Source organism: Muscardinus avellanarius, assembly GCF_963383645.1.
Source record: "Muscardinus avellanarius genome assembly, chromosome: 6".
Taxonomy (NCBI): domain Eukaryota; kingdom Metazoa; phylum Chordata; class Mammalia; order Rodentia; family Gliridae; genus Muscardinus; species Muscardinus avellanarius.
Genome location: NC_137791.1, coordinates 99051461 through 99076625, shown reverse-complemented (window position 1 = coordinate 99076625; position 25165 = coordinate 99051461). Strand labels below are relative to the sequence as shown.

At 43.2% G+C, this 25165-nt stretch overlaps 1 protein-coding gene across 1 annotated transcript in view; it reads right to left on the bottom strand.

Moving 5' to 3' along the window:
- CORIN (corin, serine peptidase) overlaps positions 1 to 25165 on the bottom strand; it is a gene marked incomplete at both ends in the record, with an annotated part of 277623 nt that overhangs the window by 24257 nt on the left and 228201 nt on the right. Inside the window, 2 exons of the mRNA XM_080697928.1 lie at positions 22672 to 22801; positions 23891 to 24001. Of these exons, the coding sequence (XP_080554054.1) occupies positions 22672 to 22801; positions 23891 to 24001 (241 nt within the window). The remainder of the gene's footprint in view (positions 1 to 22671; positions 22802 to 23890; positions 24002 to 25165) is intronic.

Below are 25165 nucleotides of genomic sequence, written 5' to 3'. Positions count from 1 at the left end.
AGCTCTCCCTTTTGCCCTCTCTCCTTCCCTCCCCAGATCTCCTTCCACAATTCTACTGGTATCTTTCCTCATTTAAGTCAATTTTGCTTTTGTTTTTGCTTGATTTATTGTTTTCAATCTTACGTTTAGGTTTATAATCTGTTGTGAACTCGGTGCTAAATTTCGTTATTTGGCATCTAGATGCCAATTATTTAAATCCCTCATGCTAAAAAGACTATTCATTCTCCATTAAATAACTTTGGCACCTTTATAAAACTAAAACAGTTGACAATGTAGGTGTGACTTTATTTCTAGGAAAAATTCTGTTTTATTGCTCAGTATGCTTCTTCTGAAATAAATACTACCCTGTTTTATTTAGGGTAACTTCAAAATAAGTTTTTAAATCAGGAATTGTAAGACTTACATGTTTTTATGTATTTCAAATTGTTTTGAATAATTTAGGTCCTTTAATTTCCATATAGATTTTGCAATCAGTTTCATATTTTCAACAACAAAAATGGCTACAGAAAGTTTGGTAACTTGATTAGGAAAGATTTAGCATTTGATCATCATTGAATCTTCTGGTCCCTAAGCATAGTACTTCTCTTCAATGATTTATGTTTCCCTCTACTTCTCTAGGTAATATTTTATGGTTTTCAGTGTAATAACTATTATTCCTAATTATTTAATGGATTTCTTTTTTTTTAATTAATTTATTTTTTAAATTGGTGCATTGTAGTCATATATCAATCACATTGGAGTACAAGACTTGAGAGGATATACAAGCACACATCATCCAATTAGCCCTCCTCCAGCCCCCGTCCCATTCCCTCCCCCTCCCTCCATCCCACACTTCTTTGGTGATTTACTTTGATACATTTGTTTATGTACCTCCTGCATTTTAAAGAGGCTCCGTCCTCCAGTATTACATACCCTCTGATTGATCACATTAGTTGCTTCACTATAGGGCCCTTTCTATAGCTCAACCTCTACCTGTTGCCCTTTTCCTCCTAGTTATTGCTGATTAAGAGAAGCGTCTGATTTATATTTTCTGCGATATTTCTCTGTGCATGCTGCGTTGCAAGTACCAATCCCACTCTTGATGGTCCCAGTAGTGGCCTGGCTACTCAGTGGACTGATCCAGACCTCGCTGGCTCACGCAGCAGCCTTGCCTCATGGGAGGACCCAGTTCTGGTCTCGCTGGCCCCTGAACCGGTCAAACCCCTAAGCTGGCTTTGGTCCCGACCTTGGAGGCCGAGGAGTGAACTTGCCTCACGCCAGGCTCCGATGCTGGCCATTGGCCCCTGCACCGGTCTAACCCCTTGGCAGGATTCCAATCCCGGCCTCGGAGGCCCCAACACTGGTAATGCCTCACGGCAGGCTCCGATGCCGGCCTCACTGGCCCCAGCACCGGCCTAACCCCTTGACAGGCTCTTATCCTGGCCTCAGAGGCCCCAGTACCGGCCTTGCCTCACGGCAGGCTCCGATGCCGGCCTCGCTGGCCCCAGCAGCGGCCTAACCCCTCGGCAGGCTCCGATCCCGGCCTCGGAGGCCCCAGCACTGGTCATGCCTCACGGCAGGCTCCGCTGCCGGCCTCGTTGGCCCCAGCACCGGCCTAACCCCTCGGCAAGCTCTTATCCTGGCCTCGGAGGCCCCAGCACTGGTCATGCCTCAAGGCAGGCTCCGATGCCGGCCTCGCTGGCCCCAGCACCGGCCTAGCCCCTTGGCAGGCTCTTATCCTGGCCTCGGAGGCCCCAGTACCGGCCTTGCCTCACAGCAGGCTCCGATGCCGGCCTCGCTGGCCCCAGCACCGGCCTAACCCCTCGGCATGCTCCGATCCCGACCTCGGAGGCCCCAGGACTGGTCATGCCTCACGGCAGGCTCCGCTGCCGGCCTCGTTGGCCCCAGCACCGGCCTAACCTCTCGGCAAGCTCTTATCCTGGCCTCGGAGGCCCCAGTACCGGCCTTGCCTCAAGGCAGGCTCCGATGCCAGCCTCGCTGGCCCCAGCACCGGCCTAACCCCTCAGCAGGCTCTTATCCTGGCCTCGGAGGCCCCAGTACCGGCCTTGCCTCACGGCAGGCTCCAATGCCGGCCTCACTGGCCCCAGCAGCGGCCTAACCCCTCGACAGGCTCCGATCCCGGCCTCGGAGGCCCCAGCACTGGTCATGCCTCAAGGCAGGCTCCGATGCCGGCCTCGCTGGCCCCAGCACCGGCCTAACCCCTCGGCAGGATCCGATCCCGGCCTCGGAGGCCCCAGCACTGGTCATGCCTCACGGCAGGCTCCGCTGCCGGCCTCGTTGGCCCCAGCACCGGCCTAACCCCTCGGCAAGCTCTTATCCTGGCCTCGGAGGCCCCAGTACCGGCCTTGCCTCACGGCAGGCTCCGATGCCGGCCTCGCTGGCCCCAGCACCGGCCTAACCCCTCGGCAGGATCCGATCCCGGCCTCGGAGGCCCCAGGACTGGTCATGCCTCACGGCAGGTTCCGCTGCCGGCCTCGTTGGCCCCAGCACCGGCCTAACCTCTCGGCAAGCTCTTATCCTGGCCTCGGAGGCCCCAGTACCGGGCTTGCCTCACGGCAGGCTCCGATGCCGGCCTCGCTGGCCCCAGCACCGGCCTAACCCCTCGGCAGGCTCTTATCCTGGCCTCGAGGCCCCAGTACTGGCCTTGCCTCAAGGCAGGCTCCGATGCCGGCCTCGCTGGCCCCAGCACCGGACTAACCCCTCAGCAGGCTCTTATCCTGGCCTCGGAGGCCCCAGTACCGGCCTTGCCTCACGGCAGGCTCCGATGCCGGCCTCACTGGCCCCAGCAGAGGCCTAACCCCTCGGCAGGCTCCGATCCCGGCCTCGGAGGCCCCAGCATTGGTCATGCCTCAAGGCAAGCTCCGATGCCGGCCTCGCTGGCCCCAGCACTGGCCTAACCCCTTGGCAGGCTCTTATCCTGGCCTCGGAGGCCCCAGTACTGGCCTTGCCTCAGGGCAGGCTCCGATGCCGGCCTCGCTGGCCCCAGCACCGGCCTAACCCCTCGGCAGGATCCGATCCCGGCCTCGGAGGCCCCAGTACTGGTCATGCCTCACGGCAGGCTCCGCTGCCGGCCTCGTTGGCCCCAGCACCGGCCTAACCCCTCGGCAAGCTCTTATCCTGGCCTCGGAGGCCCCAGTACCGGGCTTGCCTCACGGCAGGCTCCGATGCCGGCCTCGCTGGCCCCAGCAGCGGCCTAACCCCTCGGCAGGCTCCGATCCCAGCCTCGGAGGCCCCAGCACTGGTCATGCCTCAAGGCAGGCTCCGATGCCGGCCTCGCTGGCCCCAGCACCGGCCTAGCCCCTTGGCAGGCTCTTATCCTGGCCTCGGAGGCCCCAGTACCGGCCTTGCCTCACGGCAGGCTCCGATGCCGGTCTCGCTGGCCCCAGCACCGGCCTAACCCCTCGGCATGCTCCGATCCCGGCCTCGGAGGCCCCAGCACTGGTCATGCCTCAAGGCAGGCTCCGCTGCCGGCCTCGCTGGCCCCAGCACCGGCCTAACCCCTTGGCAGGCTCTTATCCTGGCCTCGGAGGCCCCAGTACTGGCCTTGCCTCAGGGCAGGCTCCGATGCCGGTCTCGCTGGCCCCAGCACCGGCCTAACCCCTCGGCATGCTCCGATCCCGGCCTCGGAGGCCCCAGCACTGGTCATGCCTCACGGCAGGCTCCGCTGCCGGCCTCGTTGGCCCCAGCACCGGCCTAACCCCTCGGCAAGCTCTTATCCTGGCCTCGGAGGCCCCAGTACCGGCCTTGCCTCACGGCAGGCTCCGATGCCGGCCTCGCTGGCCCCAGTACCGGCCTAACCCCTCGGCAGGCTCTTGTCCTGGCCTCGGAGGCCCCAGTACCGGCCTTGCCTCACGGCAGGCTCCGATGCCGGCCTCGCTGGCCCCAGCAGCGGCCTAACCCCTCGGCATGCTCCGATCCCGGCCTCGGAGGCCCCAGCACTGGTCATTCCTCAAGGCAGGCTCCGATGCCGGCCTCGCTGGCCCCAGCACCGGCCTAACCCCTTGGCAGGCTCTTATCCTGGCCTCGGAGGCCCCAGTACTGGCCTTGCCTCACGGCAGGCTCCGATGCCGGCCTCGCTGGCCCCAGCACCGGCCTAACCCCTCAGCAGGCTCTTATCCTGGCCTCGGAGGCCCCAGCACCGGCCTAACCCCTCGGCAGGCTCTTATCCTGGCCTCGGAGGCCCAAGTACCGGCCTTGCCTCATAGCAGGCTCTGATGCCAGCCTCGCTGGCCCCAGCACCGGCCTAACCCCTCAGCAGGCTCCGGTCCCGTCCTCGGGGGCCCCAACACTGGCCTTGCCTCAGGGCAGGCTCTGATGCCGGCCTCGCTGACCCCAGCACCAGCCTAACCCCTCAGCAAGTTCCGGACCCGACCTCGGAGGCCCCAGTACCGGCCTTGCCTCAAGGCAGGCTCCGATGCCGGCCTCGCTGGCCCCAGCACCGGCCTAACCCCTCAGCAGGCTCTTATCCTGGCCTCGGAGGCCCCAGCACCGGCCTAACCCCTCGGCAGGCTCTTATCCTGGCCTCGGAGGCCCAAGTACCGGCCTTGCCTCATGGCAGGCTCTGATGCCAGCCTCGCTGGCCCCAGCACCGGCCTAACCCCTCAGCAGGCTCCGGTCCCGTCCTCGGGGGCCCCAACACTGGCCTTGCCTCACGGCAGGCTCCGATGCCGGCCTCGCTGACCCCAGCACCGGCCTAACCCCTCAGCAAGTTCCGGACCCGACCTCGGAGGCCCTAGCACAAGCCTTGCATCATGGCAGGCTCTAATGCCGGCCTCGCTGGCCCCAGCATCGGTCTAACCCCTCTGCAGGTTCCAATCCCGGCCACGGAGGCCTCAGTAGTGGCCCTGCCTCACAGCAAGCTCCGATGTCGGACACTGGCCCCGGCGCCCGCCTAACCCCTCAGCAGGTTCCGATCACTGTCTCTGTGGTTAGTATTTCAAAGGTTCCAGTTGTAATGTATCAGATCTCTGCCTCCCCCGAATATTGGCCACTGGCATTGCCACTGCCTCCACCGTTTCAAATCCTTCCCAGGCTCTTTTTCCACTCTGAATGTTGTCCAGTGTTCCTAAGCATGCGTGATGGTAGCATTCGACATTTGGTGTAATTTCTCCAAAAAAATAAAGTTGGTAAGATCCGGTTTCTGCTTCTCCTGAATACAAGTCTCTACCACCATCGCGAAGAACTCTTTCAACACCGCATTTCTCCTTGGTCTCCGCTAAACTCTCTCCTTATATGTGATGTCTGAGATTCTTAACAATATAGAGAAATAGCAGTCCTCTTTCACGGCGAATTTTTCCATAAGTTCCAGTGCATTTAGATAAGTTTTGTCTGCATCTCCAGTGTCCTGGCATCCATAACGGCTTTCTTACCACCTCTCCGATATTTTTCTTTATCTTTTTCTGTTCTGGGCCCGGTTTCTCCAGGGGTCTGGCGTGCTACTCGCAGTTCGGCCGGGACCCAGAGTCCCGCGATCCGGGCCCCAGCTGGCGTGCCCTGTGCTCGACCCCCGCCCAGAACCCAGCGTCTTACTGGGCCTTGTTTCTCCAGGGGTCTGGCGTGCTACTCGCAGTTCTGCCTGGGGCCCAGAGTCCCGCGACCCGGGCCCCATCTGGCGTGCCCAGCCCGCGACCCCTGCCCAGAACCCAGCGTCTTACTGGGTCTGGTTTCTCCAGGGGTCTGGCGTGCTACGCGCAGTTCGGCAGGGGCCCAGAGTCCCGCGACCCGGGGCCCCATCTGGCGTGCCCAGCCCGCGACCCCCGCCCAGAACCCAGCGTCTTACTGGGCCTGGTTTCTCCAGGGATCTGGCGTGCTACTCGCAGTTCTGCCTGGGGCCCAGAGTCCCGCGACCCGGGCCCCATCTGGCGTGCCCAGCCCGCGACCCCAGCCCAGAACCCAGCGTCTTACTTGGCCTGGTTTCTCCAGGGGTCTGGCGTGCTATGCGCAGTTCGGTCTGGGGCCCAGAGTCCCGCGACCCGGGCCCCATCTGGCGTGCCCAGCCCGCGACCCCCGCCCAGAACCCAGCGTCTTACTGGGTCTGGTTTATATCAAAGTTTTAAAAGTCTCAGGTATCAAAGGTATTCAGGTTTTGCCTGTAATTGGGAGGTTGAGAAAAGGAGGATCGCAGGTTCAAGGCCAACCTAAGCAACTTAATGAGACCCTGTTTCAAAATAAAATAAAGAGGGGCTGGGGGTGTAGCCCAAATAGAGTGCCCTTGGGTTCAATCTTGAGTACCATAAATAAATAAATAAATAAATAAATAAATAATCAGAAGTCACACATACATATCAGTCTTAGTATTTCTTCTAATACCTACATCCTGAAAATATCTTTCTGCAATAGAACTGTGAGCTCCCTAGACGTGGGCATTTTACCAGCAACAATCCAAAGAAAGAACAACTTCAGATTGTATTGTTTTAAGCAGGTGATTCTTTTAACCAGATATTCACTGGGCAACAAGGAACTTCCATAAGTAGTGCGATGCTGCCTAGGATTTGCACTGGCTCTCTGTAGGACAATTGCCGTCCCTTCAGCTACTTTGAGGCAGGGCTCCCTAGAGCACAGCACATGGGATGTTTCTGCATTTCAGTCATGAGCTTCCAGCAAAAAAGGTGAGTTAGCCTCAATCTTCCAGTTATATCAGGTAAAAAGTTTTAGAAATTCATCACTAAGGAGAAGCGAGTGTCAGCCTTCAAATTAGTTTCCCATAAAATTCTTAAACACCGACATGTTTCTCAGGCACAAAAATGAATCTTTCAGCACTAGAAATGTCATCTTACAGCTCATTAAAAATACAAACAGTGGATCCATATAGTTCTATTTCTGATGTCCGTCAGAACCTGAGCATCTGAATGACTTCCCTTTGTTCACTTTCCCAGCTCTATCAAGGTATACTTAACAAATAAAAATTTTCATATATTTAAGGAATGCCGTGTGATATATTTAAATAGGTCTGTGGTATGTAATGACTCCAACGGGGAAGCTAATTAAGATGTCCATCACTTCACACAGTTACACTTTGTGGTAAGAACACTTAAGATCAACAATTTTAGCAAATTTCAAGTCAATATTCTGTATCCAATAATACAAGTCTGTATTCAATAATACAATATTATTAAATATAGTCATCATGCTCTACATTAGATCTGAGAACCTGTTGATCACACATAGCTCAATCTTTTAACTTCTTATCAAATCTCTCTCCCTAACCCCTGACCCCCAGCCCCTAGAAAAATACCATTCTTCTGTTTACTTTTATAGGTTTTACAAATAAACAAGATTATGTGGTATTTGACTTTCTGTGCCTGGTTGATTTCACTTAATAGTATGTCCTCCAAGCTCATCCATGTTGTCTCTAACAGCATAATTTATCTTTTTTTAAAGTGTAATAATATTTGTGTTTCTCACTCTTTGCTCATTCATTTATTGGTGGATACTTTGGACGTGGGTTGTTTCCATGTCTTGGCTGTTGTAATGAATGATGCTACCCTAAGTCTGGTGTGCACATAGCTCTTGAGATACTGAGTGCCTCTCCTTCAGCTGTATACCCAGAAGTGGAACTGATGAATGATATAGTAGTTGTATTTTTAATTTTTTGAGGAATCTACATACTGGTTTCCAATGAATATTTCCACCAACAATGTATAAGTAATGTTTCTCTTTCTGTATATGCTTACTAACACATTTAATATGTTTTCTTTTTTCATTTATTTATTTATTTATTTATTTATTTATTTATTTATTTATTTATTTGTGAGGTGGGTACTGGGAAAGAACTAAGGGGCATTCAGTCTCCAAGATGCACCTCCAACCCTATTTTATTTTTGTTTTGGAACAGGGTCTCACTAGGTTGAAGAGAGTCTCACTACTTGTCGAGGCTGTCCTTGAACGTGTGATCCTCCTGTACTGCGATTATAAGCATGCACCACCATACCGAGCTGTGTTTTCTTTTTTACAACTATTGTTCTAACATGTGTGAGGAAATATTTCGCTGTAATTTTGACTTGCATTTTTCTGATGATTCGGGATATTGAATGGCTTCTGTTTCAACTATTGGTCATTTCTGTATCTTCTTTTAAGAAAAGCCTATTCATGTCCTTAGTCCATTTTTAATCAGGTTTTTTAATATTTTGTGATTGAATTATTTGATTTCCTTATGTATTTTAAATATTGCTTTCATCAGTTGTATGGAGAATTTCCTTGAATGTTTTTAAATTTTTAAAAGTTTTTAAAAATTTTTATTGGTGCATTGTATTCATACATCTATCTTACTGAAGTATAAGATAGTAGAGGCATACATGCACACAGTACCCAATTAGCCCTTACCCATTCCTGTCCCCCATCTTCTCCCCCTCCATCCTTCTCATGTTTGGCTTAGTGATTGGCTTTGATATTTTTGTTAATATACATCATGTACATTAGAGAATTTCCTTCTTTCCCCCTTCCATCCCCCTCAGTTAGGTTTCCTTATTTGCTCATCTATAGTATCTTTTTTTCTAGAGTTTCTCCTATGACCCATTTTTAAAGTAATAAAGTTATAGAGTTCACAAACAATAGCAAAATATATATAATAAAAAATTTTCTTCCCCCATTTCAGATGTGTAGAACTAATGACTGTAAATGGTGCCTACGCTTCTTCTATAATTCACATAGACGTGACCCTTTTTTTGTTGATCCGTGCCAATTGTTATATGTGCTGCTAATTTGCTAACATGTGTTAACTCTTTTCTATATTACAAATCCTAAATGACTAACTTGTTTCATCCTCTCAATAACTCTGATTCTATTATTACTCCCCCATGTTGTAGGTAAAAAAAAAAAAAAAAAAAATTGAAGCAAAGAAAAAAGTCACCCAGCAGGCAGATGACAGAACTGGTCATTGTATTCCTATGGTCTGGCGCAGGAGTGCCACTTCCTATGCTGCAAACATTACGTGGTCCTCCTTCATTAATAGCATTCGCCATGTTCTTTTGATATTGCATAGTGTTCATTATATGAATGTTCATTCTTTTTTTATTTTTAATTTTTTGTGAGTCTGGGGATGGAATCCAGGGGCATTCGACTGCCGAGCTACACCCCCTGCCCTATTTTTTAGTCTTTATTTTGAAACCGGGTGTCACTGAGTTGCAGAGGGCCTCACTAAGTAGCTGAGGCTGTCCGTGAACCACGATCCTCCGGTCTCAGCCTCCCAAATGCTGGGATTCCAAGCGTGCGCCACCACGCCCGGCTTGAATGTTCATTCTTAAACACTCTACTACTGATGCACATATAGGTTGATTCCAATGTTTGGCAATAAATAAGTAGCAGCAGTTACCATTCTAAGCATTCACCTTTAGCAACATACGAATGATTTTAGAACCAATTCTTCGAAATAAAATCACCAAATAAAAATTTAAATGTTTAATTAATATTATGACTTTCCCTTTTAAATAGTAATTTTATATATATGTGTGTGTGTGTGTGTGTGTGTGTGTGTGTGTGTGTGTGTGTGTTCTGTATTTTTTTATTTTTAAAACTATGTGTGAGCTGGGCATAGTGGTACATGCTTGTAATCCCAGTGCTTGGGAGGCTGAGACAGGAGGATCGCATAGGTTCGAAGCCAGCCTCGGCTACTTAGTGAGGCTCTCAGCAACTTAGTGAGACCCTGTTTCCAAATAAAGTATAAAATAGGTCTGGGAGTATAGCCTGGAGGTAGAAAAGCCCCTGGGTTCCACCCTAGTACCACAAGAAAAAAACTATGTGTGTAAGATAAATAATGCTATTAAAAAGTATATGAAACTTAATAGTTGTTCAAGACTTATTTTGATGATTGGGATTGCTTTTGCTTAAATACTTAGTATCTTTTTCCATGTAATATCAAGAGACAAATTAAGGAAGCTTCACTGGATAGAGAGCAAAAGAAGAAAAAGCTCTTTGCCAGGGGGTAAGCATCAAAGTCACTGTCTCCTAAAAGAATCTGTATAGGGAAGGTAGTTAAAATACCTCTGCCACAGCCATTGAGTCATAAACTGAAAAGGAGACTTCTAAAAACAATCTAATCTAATGCCTCGAGCAAGAATACACATGGAGACCCACATACCATATGTCTACATATTAACATGCTATAAATCAAGTTAACAAACTGCTTTAAAATGTATTCTAAGCCGGGCGTGGTGGCGCACACTTGTAATCCCAGCATTCAGGAGGCTGAGACCGGAGGATCGCGGTTCGCGGACAGCCTCAGCTACTTAGTGAGGCCCTCTGCAACTGTGAGACCCTGTTTCTAATTAAAGAATAAGAAATTGGGCAGGGGGGGTGTAGCTCGGAGGTCAAATGCCTCTGGGTTCCATCCCCAGACCCGCAAAAAAATAAAATAAAATACTGATTGTACTGAATATGTACTGTGTTTGTACTGGATGTGTGAACTTTTCACTAGTCCCCCCAAGACACAGTAGAACAAATAGTTATTTAGCATTTATAGAGATAAATTAGAGATCTAAAGATGATTTAAAATGCACAGTGGGGGAGCCAGGTGAGATGGTGCACGCTTGTAATCCGGTACTTGGGAAGCTGAGACAGGAGGATCACAGTTCGAGGACAGCCTCAGCTATTTAGTGAGATGCTTTGCAACTCAGTGAGACCCTGTTACAAAGTAAAGAATAAAAAACAGGGCTGGGGGTGTAGCTGGGAGGTAGAATGCCCCTGGGTTCAAATCCCAAAATCTTGCAGAGTGGGCAAGATAGATTATTTGAGATTCTATGTGCCCTGTTCAGAACTTGGAATATTTCCAGTTAACATTTAGTGTCTGCTTTCCAAAGTTTTTTTTTTTTAAACCTTGTAATATGATTACCTCTCTTTGTTTCCTATAGATGAGATGTATTAATCCTGAAGGCTAGCTAACAGATTACTCATCAAGTAGAAGGATGAGCTGGAAATTTTGACAAAAAAGGCCTTAATAGGTTTTAGACAAAGCATGAGTTATCGCTACTACTGAATCGTTTGTCTGGTTAGACAGCTCAGCTTGTGCTTTGTTCAACAAAACTGCCCTCTATAGAGATGTCTAAAGCAGGGCAGAACGTCTGAGTTTGCTTTGTTTTTAGTAAATTTGATATTTTTTAAATAAAATTTTAAACCTGGACGTAGTGGAACCTGCCCGTAATTCTAGTACTTGGGGGGCAGAGACAGGAAGATTGTTGCTTTGAGACCAACCTCATCAACTTAGGGAGACTATCAGCAACTTAGCCAGAACCTACTTCAAAATAAAAAGGGCTGGGGGTGTAGCTCAGAAGAGAATGCCCCTGAGTTCAATCCCTGGTGTAAAAAATAAATAAACATTTTATTGCAATTCTACCTGAAAAAAAGTTCTCTTTGCTTACAATCTATTTGTCTACCTCAGAGTTGGATTATAACAGCTGTATTTATAAATACACGTGACAAAGGGTACCTTAAAGCAAAGTGAGCAGAGATGATTGGATTATAATATTAAATTATAATGATCATATTTTATAATACTAAAAATCAATGAAACTAAATATTTAATCCATTTCCAACATAAGAATTCTAAATTTATGATATAAAAATATAAATTTGTAAAATATAACTACTAAATCTATAATTCTAATATCAACTAGAAAATTAAATTAAAAATTACTTCTTAAACATCTTGTTAGTAGTATAAAACAATAATCAATTATAAGTATTTTAAATTAAAAAATCATTTGTTTCTTTAATTCAGTATTTTTTCAATTAGCCAGCCTCTTGGCTAAATGTATAAGAGATTAATTACCTATGCTGGAGAGACATGTCTGCCAGACAAGCTCCAAAGTAGATATATGAATTTCATGAGTTTACATCAGGTGATTTCTACTTAGGATATGCCAAGCACCTTCTTGTTTCTATAAGTTACCTTTTAGAAAGTGATCTTGCATGATTAATTTTACCTAACCCTCATCTCCTAACTGCTCTTCACTTAGAAATCCTACAATGGCAACATCATCAATTGATGCTAAGACTTGTCATGAAACTTCAACATAAATAATGCTAAAAAGTTATTCTATTTAAGAAACTGTTTGACCATATCAATCAGGTTATGTTTATTGAATTGAGGTATTTTGAAGATCTACACCTCATCCCTAAGAAGCCCCCTCCGTCGCTTGGATTTGTGTCCTGGCTTCTAATTCCAGCTCTGAGACTTCAATAGATCAATGCTTTTATATCCTCATACGTAAAGTAGAAACACGTGCTTTTTACCTTACGGGATTCTCATGTGGATAAATCAAGACAATATGTATCAAGTACACAGAGCAGCCCATCACATAATAAAGACTATTCATTATTATTTTGTATAATCTACTCTGGAAAATAAGATAAAAATAAAAGAAACCAATACCAATAGTATACACCATTATAGAATTTAGAGGGAGATATAGTACCAATTTTAAAGCACTACAAAAAGCTTTGGAGAAAATCAAATTGAGATGATGAGAAAGTGAATGTAGCATGGTCAACCTGACACTCATTGTTGGGAGGGGGGAAGGGGAAGTGGGGGGAGAGCACACCAAGCACAGTCTGAATGTATGCCATTTTTAATATGATCCACATAAAAATAAATAAATAATAAATAGATAGATAGATAGATAGATAGATAGATAGATAGATAGATGAGAAAGGCTTCTTGGGGCATGAGCAAGGACCTGAACGATTTGGGTAGAGAGTAGAGAAAAGGATGCATAGAATGCAGACGCCGGGGCAGAGTCGAATGTGCCCAAGGAACGCAGATAAAAGACAAACCAGCAGAGACACAGAAGGAGCACACAGAGGGAAAGGAGGCTAAAGGAAGATGGATTAGTTTATGATGGACTCCACAGCTGGAAATTGTCCAAACTCATTTGATAAAGCAAAGCATAGAAAAAAAGAAGACTTTTGACAGAATATTATGTATTGAACATGATGCTCATACTTCAGCAGCGAGAGCTTTATTAGGATTCCAGCCATTGACTGTTTCCAGGGAAGTGAAATCACCAAACTGCTGCCCAGCCCACCACCAGCCACCCACCGCCAGCCACTGCCCACATTTCTTTGCTCCCCTTTAAAGAAAAATTCCTCAAAAAAGTTCAGTGTTTGCTTTTGTTGGTCTCTTCCATGATCTCTTAGGCTTCTGTGCCCTTTCATGCCACTGAAACTGCTTGACTCTATGGCCTGCATATTGCTGACTCCAACAGTTTTCAGCCCTTATTTTACTTTACTTCTCTGAAGCATCAACAGGATTGACCATAACCTCTTCCTAGAATCTACCTCCTTCGCTTGGTTTCCAGGATATCATGGACTCCTACCTAGATGGACATTCTTCCTCATCCCCTTCGGGCACTTCTTCCCTCTCACTTCCTTAATTCCAGCTGCTCAGCCGGACACTTTTAAATCATTCTTGCTTCTTCTCTTTGTCTTGACCCCCATCCAATACCCAATCTCTGTTAGGAACTTCTGTTGTCTCTACTTTAAAAATATAGTATGAAACCATTTACCAACACATTCTCTGCTAACATACCAAACTATCTCCGTTGGAGTATTCACTGGCTTTCAAACCTGCCTTCCTGCTCCCATCTGGATCTATCTACAACCCACTCTCAATACAGAAGCCAAAGTACTATTTCACATCTTCGCAAAACCCTTAAGAGGCTCTCCCTTTAGCCGGGCGTGGTGGCGCACGCTTGTAATCCCCGCGCTTGGGAGGCGGAGACAGGAGGATCGCCCAGGTTCGAAGCCAGCCATGCTGGCGTAAGAGACCCTGTTTCCAAATAAAAATATAAAATAGGTCTGGGAGAGTAGCCCGGAGGTAGCAAGGGTTTCCAGGAACCCCAGCACCAAAAAAAAAAAAAAAAAAAAAAAAATAAGAGGCTCTCCCTTTCACTCAAATTAAAACCCGAGGATTTTATTATTTATTTATTTATTTGTGTGTGTGTGTGTGTGTGTGTGTGTGTGTGTGTGTGTGTGTGTTATTGGGTTGAAACCAGGGCTTCATGCATATTAGGTAAGTGGTCTATCAGTGAGGTAAAGCCACAGTCCCCAGAATTCTTAAATGCCCAAACAGAAAAATGAGAAGTGACTGCTAGGGTAATAAAAATATTTTTAATTAATGTTGATAATTGCCTAACTTTGTGAATGTAATAAAAATTTAAATTATAAACTTTTAAATGGTGAATTTTATGATATATAAATTATATCTCAATTTAAAATTTACAACAAGGTTCTGTATTCCTTCCCCATGGTTTACTTATGTAGGACCAGTGGCCTTGGCTAGACTTACTACTACAGAGGACCAGATCTGTCCTTTAAATATCATGGAAGTCAGTCAATAAGGAGACTGTCCTGAAGGAAATAGTTATAACATGTGAAGTTAGAAATTTTTCCTGGGAATAAACTGTAGAAGGAAATTGCAATGTAAATCCTAGAATCAGGGATTATTAGAGACTATTAGGTAATAAAACAGATGCTTTCTTGACTGTGGTTTTGTTGAGAATGCAGAAACATTCTTCAAAAGGATGTTTTTTCTATTGACCAACTCTAAAAGATTAGTGTCGTGCGCAGTGACGACTCTTACACGATCTTCCTCAAGCAGTTTTATTACCCCAGGTTCTTATACAGTTCCCGTTCCTCTTTAATGCTCTCTCAACGCCCTCTCAGGTAAAAACAACATCAGTCTTCTATCCTCTCCCTCATCACTTCACCAACCCTCTTAGCTCTCGCCCGCTAGGGCATGCGCGCTTTTTTAACCTTCTCCTGGGCGGGCAGGTGGTAGCACGAGGCGCTGCGTCACTAATCATCCGTAAGGCGCCTGATAGGGCTCACTGCGCAGGCTCAGGGCACCGCCAGCCTCGTGAGCCTCGTGACTTGGCTGCAAGCCCAGGCGCCATCTTGAGTCCATGCTGGCAACAAGCCTGGGTGCCACCTCGGTCCTGCCGAGTGGGCCCCGACAGATTAGGACACAAAATAAAATCACAACTATCTCCATAAAGGATTTTTTGCCAAAATAGTAGAGCTCAGACATACTGTTTCCAGATGATCTGGCTTTATAGATAGAAATTGTAGAGCCAAGAGACATGCAGGGTCACATTCCCTTTGACTCACTTTCTTGAATACCAGATGTCTCCACTGAGCATTTGGCAAGTCTTAGAGGGCAGTCAAATTCTGATTTGTATTGGTGATTAAATAAATGTCCATATGTTTTTGATAGTTACATACAGGTAGCAAAGTCAATATACTGTCAAGAGAATTTAGGGACTTGATATATACTTTTGCCTCACCAGATAGCTATTATACTTCCAGCCCAGGCTGAATTCTTGAAACATCTATAGATAAGAGACAAAGTCTTCAAATTCAACAAAGAACACCAAATGTTCTCATTTAGAAAAACAACCAAGAGCCTAGCATTTGTCCTCTAAGACATGAAAGACCTAATCTGAGTCTAAAAAAAATCCTAAATAAAGATATTTTTAATCACTGGCCTCCACCATGGAAGTATTTCAGTGGAATTCCTACAAAACATGTAATTTATTATGGACTTGAATTCTTGATCAACTCATCCTAAAATGCACACACTCAGCTGGGTGTGACGGCATGTGCTTGTAATTCCAGTACTTGGAAGACTGAGATGGGTGGATCAGAGGCTCATGGCCAGTCTCAGCAACTTAGTGAGGCCATCTGCAACTTAGTGAGACCCTCTTTCAAAATAAAAAAATAAAAAGGGCTACAGGTATAGTTCAGAGGTAGAATGCTCCTGAATTCAATATCTCCAGTAACACACACACACACACACACACACACACACACACACACACACACAAAATGCACACATTTAAGTAGATGAATGACCCACCTGGAGTTAGAGGGTGTTAGCTCTGGACACTCTAGCACAACACTGTTCTCTAAAAATGCTGAATGAATAAATGAGTATGTGTTGTCAACTTTAGAATTAAATGTTTTATTTAATTTATGTGTTTGTTAGAAAGGTTACTGTGGATTGAACTCAGGGGTATTCTAATTCTCAGCTATACCCTCAGCCCTGGGTTTTGTGTGTGTGTGTGTGTGTGTGTGTGTGTGTGTGTGTGTGTGTGTGTGGTACTGGGGTTGTGGAACCCAGGGGCTTTTCTACCTCCGGGTTATACTCCCAGATCTATTTTATACTTTATTAGGAAACAGGGTCTCACTAAATTGCTGAGAGCCTTGCTAAGTAGCTAAGGCTGGCTTTGAACCTGAGTGATCCTCCTGTCTCAGCCTCCCAAGCACTGGGATTACAAGCGTGTGCCACCAAGCCCGGCTTCACTCAGCCCTATTTTATTTTTATGTATTTATTTTTTTGAAATGGGTGTCTCGCCAAATTGCTGAGGTTGGCTTTGAACTTGCAACCTCCCTATCTCAGCTTCCCAACTACTGGAATTATAGGCATGCACCACCACACCTAGTTTCTTATTTAATTTTAACAGGAATACTATATGCTCTGCTATAAATCTAAATCATTTGCAACAACACAAAATTCAGTAATGTTTTTCCTAACTTTGTGTTCTTCCCTATTTTCCCATTTCTCTTTGCTATGACATTACAAACTCTGATAATATTATTCACCTTGGCATGCATCACAATTCCTAGTCTAGCATGAAAGGATGAGGTGAGGGCTACTATGAATTAGTTGAGGGGTGCTTTTTAAACTTAAATTTTTTGATGTAGAATATGCTTGAAAACATGAAGGTAGCCCAGCAGAGTGGACAAAACACTCCAGAAGCTAAGAAAGCAAGTTTATCCTCTCTCCTTCCTAGAGCAGTTGGAGTGTAGGCCAACCATGGCCAGATGGACTCTATTCAAGGACAATGAACGTGGAGGAAATGACTTAAAGGTGCAAGGTTACTTAGAGTTAGTTTGAGGCATTAGAGACAGAATTGTGGATTTGCAGTGCAGTGCTGGTCTCTAGAGACTGGTAATAGGGCAGCTTCCTTAGCAACCCATTCCCCCATCAGGAATTGGACTTATCTTGTCTGTTATCTTCACTTCAGACCCAGCTTGCTCTCTAGATTTTAACATAAACTACCTATACAAATCAAAAAGTATGAACTTGGAGGTGGCCAAAAAAGTACAAAAACATTATTGCTCAATTCTGTGGAAGACCTGATACTACTTATTTGCCAATTAATCCAGGTGAAGAGGAACTATGGCTTTTTGAGTGAATGTCTATATCATTTTCCTAGCCCTTCAATGAAATAAAGTTAACTAAAATTTAAAAATCCACATCTATTTCGACTTTAAATATTGAAATTTCATTTCTCACTGTGTTAAAAGAATGGAGCGAATGGAGTAAAGAATTTTTTTTTTTATGGCTGTTGCTTGTTTTGTTTTTCGTCCAAGGGAGGTGGTGTTGGACTGAGGTAGAGAAGACATAGTACACCAGATATGACCCAAAGGATTGCCCCTTCAGTGGAAAGCCCTTAGACTCCATGATACCTTTCAGCTGGGTGCTGTAGCTGCACCTACATTGCGAGGGCTTCACTTTCTACCCTACAATTACTAAAACAGATAAGCACTTGTGAGAAGTGATATTCCTTACTATGAGATCATACCTCTTAACAACTACATGTTAACCTCCAGCCTTTTATCTGTTTTAGTAACTGCAGAGTAAAGAATTTTTTAAAACTAAAAGTGAAAGGCTGGAGCAAGGTAATCCATGCCAACAGAACTCAAAGTAGCAACTATGACATAAGACAAGTTAGACTTTAAGCCTAGGCTTATGGGAAGACACAAAGCAAGTCATTGTTTACTGGTAAAAGGAACAATACAGTGAAAGGAAATAATGATAGTCAACATTTATGCCCCAAACATAGGTGTGGCTACTTCCATAAAACAAATTTTTCATGACATTATGTTACACACAGATCCCAATACAATAACAACTGGAGTCTGCAACAGTCCTCTCACACCACTAGAAAGATCTTCTAGATAAAAGATCAGTAAAGATGCCTCAGACCTAAAAAAACACCATAAACCAAATGGATCTATTAGATACATACAGAATATTCCACCCAACTACAGCTGAATCCACATTTTTTTTTCAGCTGCTCATAGAACCATCTCCAAAACAGACCACATCCTGGGCCACAAAATGAGCACTAGCTAATCACAAAATTGTGACATAATCCTCCCTGTGTCTTTTCAGACCACAAAAAAATGAAACTAAAAATCAATGATAAGAAGACCCAGAGTAACCACATAAACACATGAAGACTGAACACCATACTGCTGAATGAAGAATGAGTCATAGAAGAAGTATAAGGTGAAATTAAGAAATTACTAGAAATAAACAAAAAAAAAGACAACATACCAAAACCTCTGGGACACCTTGAAGGCAGTATTAAAAGAAAAATTCCTAACACTGCGTGCTCACATAGTAACAGAAAACCACCAAATAAATAACCTAATGACACACCTCAAAGCCCTTGAAAAAGCAGGAAGAGTCTAAACCAAAACCAGGAGAAGAGAGGAAATTATTAAAATCAGAGCAGAAATCAGTGAAGTAGAGAATTTTTAAAAAATCAACAAAACCAAAAGCTGGCTTTTTGGAAAAAAAAAACAAGATAAATAAACCACTAAACCACTAACCAACTTAACACACACACACACACACACACACACACACACACACACACACACACACACAGAGAGATAGAGAGATAGAGAGAGAGAGAGAGAGAGAGAATCCAAATTACTAAAATAAGGGATGAAAAAGAAGATATTACAACTGACAGCATGGAAATCCAGAGGATTATCAGAAACTACTATGAAAAATATACTCTAACAAAGTGAAAAATCTAAAAGAAATTGACAAATTTCTAGATGCATACAAACTTCCAAAATTGAGTCAAGATGTAGAAAATTTAAACCAATCAATAGCAATCAAGAGATTGAAGCAGTAATATAGAGCCTATCATCAAACAAAGGCCCAGGACCAGATGGCTTCTCAAGTGAATTTTACAAAACCGTTATAGGAGAGTTAATCCCAATATTCATTCCTCAATCTATTCCATGAAGTGGAAAGAAATGGGACTTTCCCAAATAAATTCTATGAAGCCAATATCACATTAATACTAAAATAACATAAAGACAGCTCAAGAAAAGAAGCTATATGCCTATGTTGTTGATGAACTTAGATCCAAAACTGCTAAAGAAAATAAGAGCAACATGCATTTGAAAGAAAATAAAAGCAACATGCATTTGAAAGACATCAAGAAAATCATACACCATGACCAAGTCTGGCTCATCCCATGGATGCAAGGCTGGTTCAACATACAAAAATCAATCCATCTAATTCATCACATAAACAGAACCAAAGACAAAAATCACATAATCATTTCAATACATGCTGAAAAAGCATCTATTTAATAAAACCCAACACCCATTTATGCAGAGAATAGAATAGAAGAAAATAATTTATGCAGAGAACATTTATGCAGAGAATAAAATAGAAGAGAATGTTATAGAAGGAACCCTCAACATCATAAAGACAATATACAATAGGCCCATAGCTAACATCATAATAAATGGGGAAAAAACTGGGAAAGTTTCCCCTAAAAACAGAAACAAGACAAAGATGCTCATTATCACCATTTCTCTTTAATATAATACTTGAGATTCTGGCCAGAGCAATAGGCAAAAAAAGGAAATCAAAGTACTACAAATAGAAAAAGAACTAAAACTATCACTATTTGTAGATGGCATGACACTATACTTATAAGACCCAAAAAAACTCAACCAAAAAGCTTATAGAACTGATAAATTCAGCAAAATGTCTGAATACAAAATCAATCTTAAAAATCACAATATTTGCTGTATGTCAACCATAAATCCACTGAAAACGAAATCCAGAAAAAGCTAGTACTCATGATATCCCTCCAAAAAAATTAATTATTTAGGAATAAACCTAACCAAAGAAGTAAAAACCTCTACAAAAAAGTATAAAACATTAAAAAAATCAAAAAATATCTTAGAAGATAGAAAGATCTTCCATGCTCTTGGATAAACAGAATAAATATCATCAAAATGGTCATTTTCTCCGAAGTGATCTACAGATTCAATACAATACCCATTAAATTACCAATGTCATTCCTCACAAACATAAAAAAATCAGTTCTTAAATTCATTTGGAACAAAAAAAAAAAAAAAAACACATTATAGCCAAAGTAGTTGCACAACAAGAACCATGCAGGAGGCATCACAATACCTGACTTCAAATCATACTACAAAGCCATAGTAATAAAAACAGGATGGTATTGGCACAAAAATGGACACATAGATCAATGGAGCAGAACAGAAGACTCGGAAACAAATCCGCACACTTACAGCCAATTGATTTTTTACAAAGGGGCAAAAAACATACATTGGAAAAAATATAGCCTTTTCAACAAATGTGTTGACAAAACTGGTTAACCATATACAGAAAAATTAAAATAAACCCCCACTTTCTCACCATGTGCAAGAGTCAATTCAAGACGGATCAAAAACCTGGAAATCAGACCACAGCCTTGCAGCTACTTGAAGAGGGCATAGGTCCAACACTTTCACACAGGCACAGGTAAAAACTTTCTCAACAAGACCCCGAAGGCACAAGAAATTAAAAGGAGGATTAAAAACTTCAATATGCAAGTAATAGCTAAAATTGAATGCAACATAAATATCGAAATAGGTAAGTAAAAGATATTATATTCAATGTGTATTCAATGAAGTAGTATACAGGCATAAATATGAAGGAATCACCGATGCATGCTATAACAGGGATGCATGGAAACATTATGTACACTAAAAGGTTACATGATGCCTGCTTCCATTTATATTGAAATATTCAGAATAGGCAAATCCTTGGAGACAAAAAGCAAATTAGTGGCTGCCTGGGCCTGGAGTAGGGTGAAACTGGGAGTGACTGCCCAATGGCTACATAGTTTCCTTTCAGACTCATGAGAATGTTCTAGAGGCTCATGAGAATGTTCTAGAACTAGATCATTGTGATGGTTACACAACATTTTGGATATAATAAATGCTGCTGAAATGAAAAATTTAAAGTTGTTAAAATGGTGAATTTTATGTTATAAATACTTAGCCATAAATATAGAGTAGAATAGGCAAAACAAGATCCCATCTATTTGCATTAGAAAAGATATTCAGATTTCTTACTTAAAAAAAAAAAAAAACCTTTCTAACAGTAAAATCTTTGTAGTTCTTAAGCCAGGAACAACGGTGCACACCTATAACCATAGTCTTTAGAAAACTAAGATGAGAGGATTGTCCCTTTTTTGAGATTAGCTTGTAATACTTTAGTGAAATTCTGATGGAGCATCAAATTTAAAAAGGGCTTGGGTGTAGCTCAGTAAAAGAACACCCATGGGTTCAATCATAAGGGGGAAAAAATTTAGTTCTGACTTTCCCTCCAAACTTTCAATAAGGTTATCTTATTATTTAATCAATTTTTCATATTAACAATGACCTTCAGTGAGAGGACAAATCAAAATCAGCACATTCAAAAGCCTTATTATTTGTCTCTGATCACAATCACATCCCATTTCACCTAGTCGCCATGGAAAAGTTGTGAAAAATAGAATTTAATTCAGCAGCTCTTAACAAATATAATTTTATACCTTGGCAAGGCTGAAAGTTTTTTTGTATTATAGATTACCTTCAGTTATTCAATTTCCCAATTATATGGGTCTTTGCATATGAGAAATAGGCTCAAGATTCTGAGAGTCTCATAATTCTTCAAACTGGAATAGCAAAATTGCTCTGGCCATTGCTATCTCATAACTGAGTGGCTCATAATTGTAAAATTGATCCAAGTTTTCTCAGTGGATTCTAGGAAAAGCCATATACTCTGATTTTTTTCTAGACTTATTTTATTAATTCCCTTATCTTTTATTTTTCTCATTTCTACATTTCTCCAAAATCTCACATATCTCAGCAGTAAAGAAAACTTTTATGTGTATGTGTGTGTGTGTGTGTGTGTATGCACAGTCATATATATATATATATATATATATGTATATATATGTATGTATTCTAAGACCCAGAAAAGCATTGCTTTGCGTCCCCCAATGGAACTAAAAAAGAATACCTCACAAAACAGCAGGTCTCTTAACTTTTAAAGTATCTCTTTGGTTCGTATCAAAGCCCGGGTACATTCATTCTACTAAAATGCAAAACCGGTAAATTATTTCTTGGTTTACATTTCCTATATTACTTTGGGCAAATAGATATACCAGCAGCTTCCAGTTCTACTTCTCGACTTATTAAAAAATGTGTGTTACTTTAAAAAAGAATTTTCAATAACCTCTTGGGGGAGAAATTGCAAGTTTTTCCCATTCAGATTCCATGGAGGAAATAATCTTAATGCTTTTATAAATAACAAAAGTATTTCATTTCAGAAGTACTTAAAATACAATTACTTCATTTACTCTTGGCGGTTTCATCAAAGTAGGTTTTCAGTGCACACTCTTCAGAGCAGGTGCCTGTAATTAAATGAGGTCCTCTCACCTGATATACTTCCCAGGCTTTGGAGGGCTCTTTGTTTGAGAGCACTAACTCATTCTGCATTCATAAGGAAAATATTACTGCCAAGTTCCACGAGGTCGGCCCTCTGAGAAATTCATCAGTGCTACAAACTACTGACCTTACCCTAAACCCATCTGCCTGCAGGCCAGCTGACTCAACGTCTCCTGCCAGCCATCCACACACACATGGTGTTCTGTCGCAGATCTGTGAACAGTCAGGAATGAAGAGGAGTTCACATTTTTATGGAGGGTCACTGGGGGGAAAAGGCGGGAAACACGAATTAAAAACATTGCTTCTCACAAAGCCAAATGATAACTTTATATGCCTTTGCCTCAAATGCATGCATTCATTCTTATTTATTTTAGTGAAGAACCACTTGGTCAGTACCCACCACATGCAAATCCCTGCTCTAAGGTCTCAGGGCGATGGAAGACTTTTAGAAATGTTCTCTGTATCTCCAATATCTGAGACTGGAGTGAAGTAGACAGGCAGTTCTTTACTTTAATGAGTTAGAAGATGGCCGGAGGCAGACCCTCCTACCCCTCCTGCTACTTTGAATTTGCCCGGTGATTTGCATCATTAATTATGAGGCGCTAGTTCAAACTAGTCATAACATTTCCTTCAGAGAAAGCAGTTGAGATTGCAAGTGTGGGAATGCAATGCTAAATTAGGATTAATGTGGTAAATGTATTCATTCCTATTTTATAAAAGAGCAGCCTCTGCTTAATCAGCCACAGATCATTGCTGAACCCTATGCACTAGATCACCACACACATAAGAAGATTTGACCACATGATTCAAAGAACTGAAATGAGAGCCAGTGAAGAGATGGAGTGAGGAATGTGGAGCCAGGGAATGAACTGCATGACTAGAGATTATCAACTGCCACATCAGTGGCATTGGTGGGTGATACCTTCAAGTCCTGATCATGTAAGAAACTAGATAGAAGTCTCATTTGGATGTGAAGCAGGAGCAGAGTAGGGGGAGAAGCCACTTTAATATCCTATTTCAAGAGGTGTAAAGGATTCAAGAATGACAGGATGTTGATCATTATTGAAGCTGGATAGTAATAAAGGCCTTGAAAAATTGATGCTAGAAATTTTATGGTCACAAACATTTAAACCCCCAAGTTTTAACATACAATATGAATGTCTCAAATAGAGAAGTAACTTCGGGGTCATTTGCTGTGACGTTCATAAAACACCACTGTCAGCTTTTATAACAGTAAAACAAAATAGATGGACTTGGTTAGTAAAATCCATAAAATAATTTAGGATTTATTCAGCTTCAAAGGCTGACAGGCAAGAACACATATGACAGGTGGCAGAAACAAGGCACTTACCACAATCCCATTCATCTGAACCGTCCGAGCAGTCTGCTCCTCCGTCACACCACAGGGCTCTTGGCACACACTCGTGGTTGGCACACTCCAGCTCTTCACTTTGGCAAAATGCTGGTAGAGGGAGCAAGAAGCGAGAAGACTGAGAAGTTCAGGAAATGGATGTGACTGTTGCTAACATGCACATTTTAATTTGCCAGCAGGACCATCACAGGGAGAAAACATGTGGCCACTGCGCCTCCCAAAACGTATTAAGGCAGAATAGCAGAAATTGTGAAATCTCACATAATAGATGTCAACTCATTCAAATAGCATTTAAACTGAATGACTGCCTCCAAGTACATAGATTCTAGAGTTGGAATAATCAGATTGGGGAGGAAAAAAATGGTAGCCTTAGCAGCAGAAATAGCAAGGGGGATGGAGAACAGGGTTAAAATCTGCCCGAGCAGACACCAGCGATGAGCAGACTGAAGCCAACTGAGGAAAGAAACAAGCTCTGTGCACACAAAGGGCTATACTGACTTTTTTCTTAATCTACTATTAAATTAATCTGTGAGTCACACATAGTTCTCTTTTGGATTTCTAAAAATTAGAATAAATCTTGTAGATTTCCTATTTAGTATCCATTTTCTTTCTTCTTTTTAAGGAAACCCAATTTTTATCAGGGTTCCACACCCACTGTCCCCAGCTCCAGAAGAGGATCCTGATTAGTTTAAGCCAGCCATTGCATTTTTCTGACTACAATGATTTTTTTTTCTAAGTTCAATTATTAGTCCAGAAATAAACATATGATACATGATCCAGGCCTTGGCCTATGGTTTTGTGGGTTGTACTTTGCAAGATAGCTTTTGCCCAAATTCTGCCGACCAAGCCATGTGCCCTAGTGTGGGACAGGGCAGCCTGGAACCAACAGGATGTTCTTCTGATTAGTTCTCCCTGTGTGGAGCTCTTTTGTGGAATCCAGCTATTTGCAGGATGGGTGTTTCCTAATCTATGCAAAGGCTCCTGTTAGCTGTGACTGTGCCCAAAGTTGACCTGAGATAGTCCTCTAGTGATGTTCCAGAGATAGGAACATTTCTCTTCTCCCTACTGAACGTGACCAAGGAAGCTTGGCACTCCAGGTCCTCTTGGCTGCTGACCAGCCAGCTTAAAATCAAAGTGCTGAATTCCTACATATGGCCTCAAGAATCTACTCTACAGTTGACTTTTATATGATAATAAGACATATTTGATACATATAATAAAGATAATAAATGTTTTCATTGCTGAATTCTTACA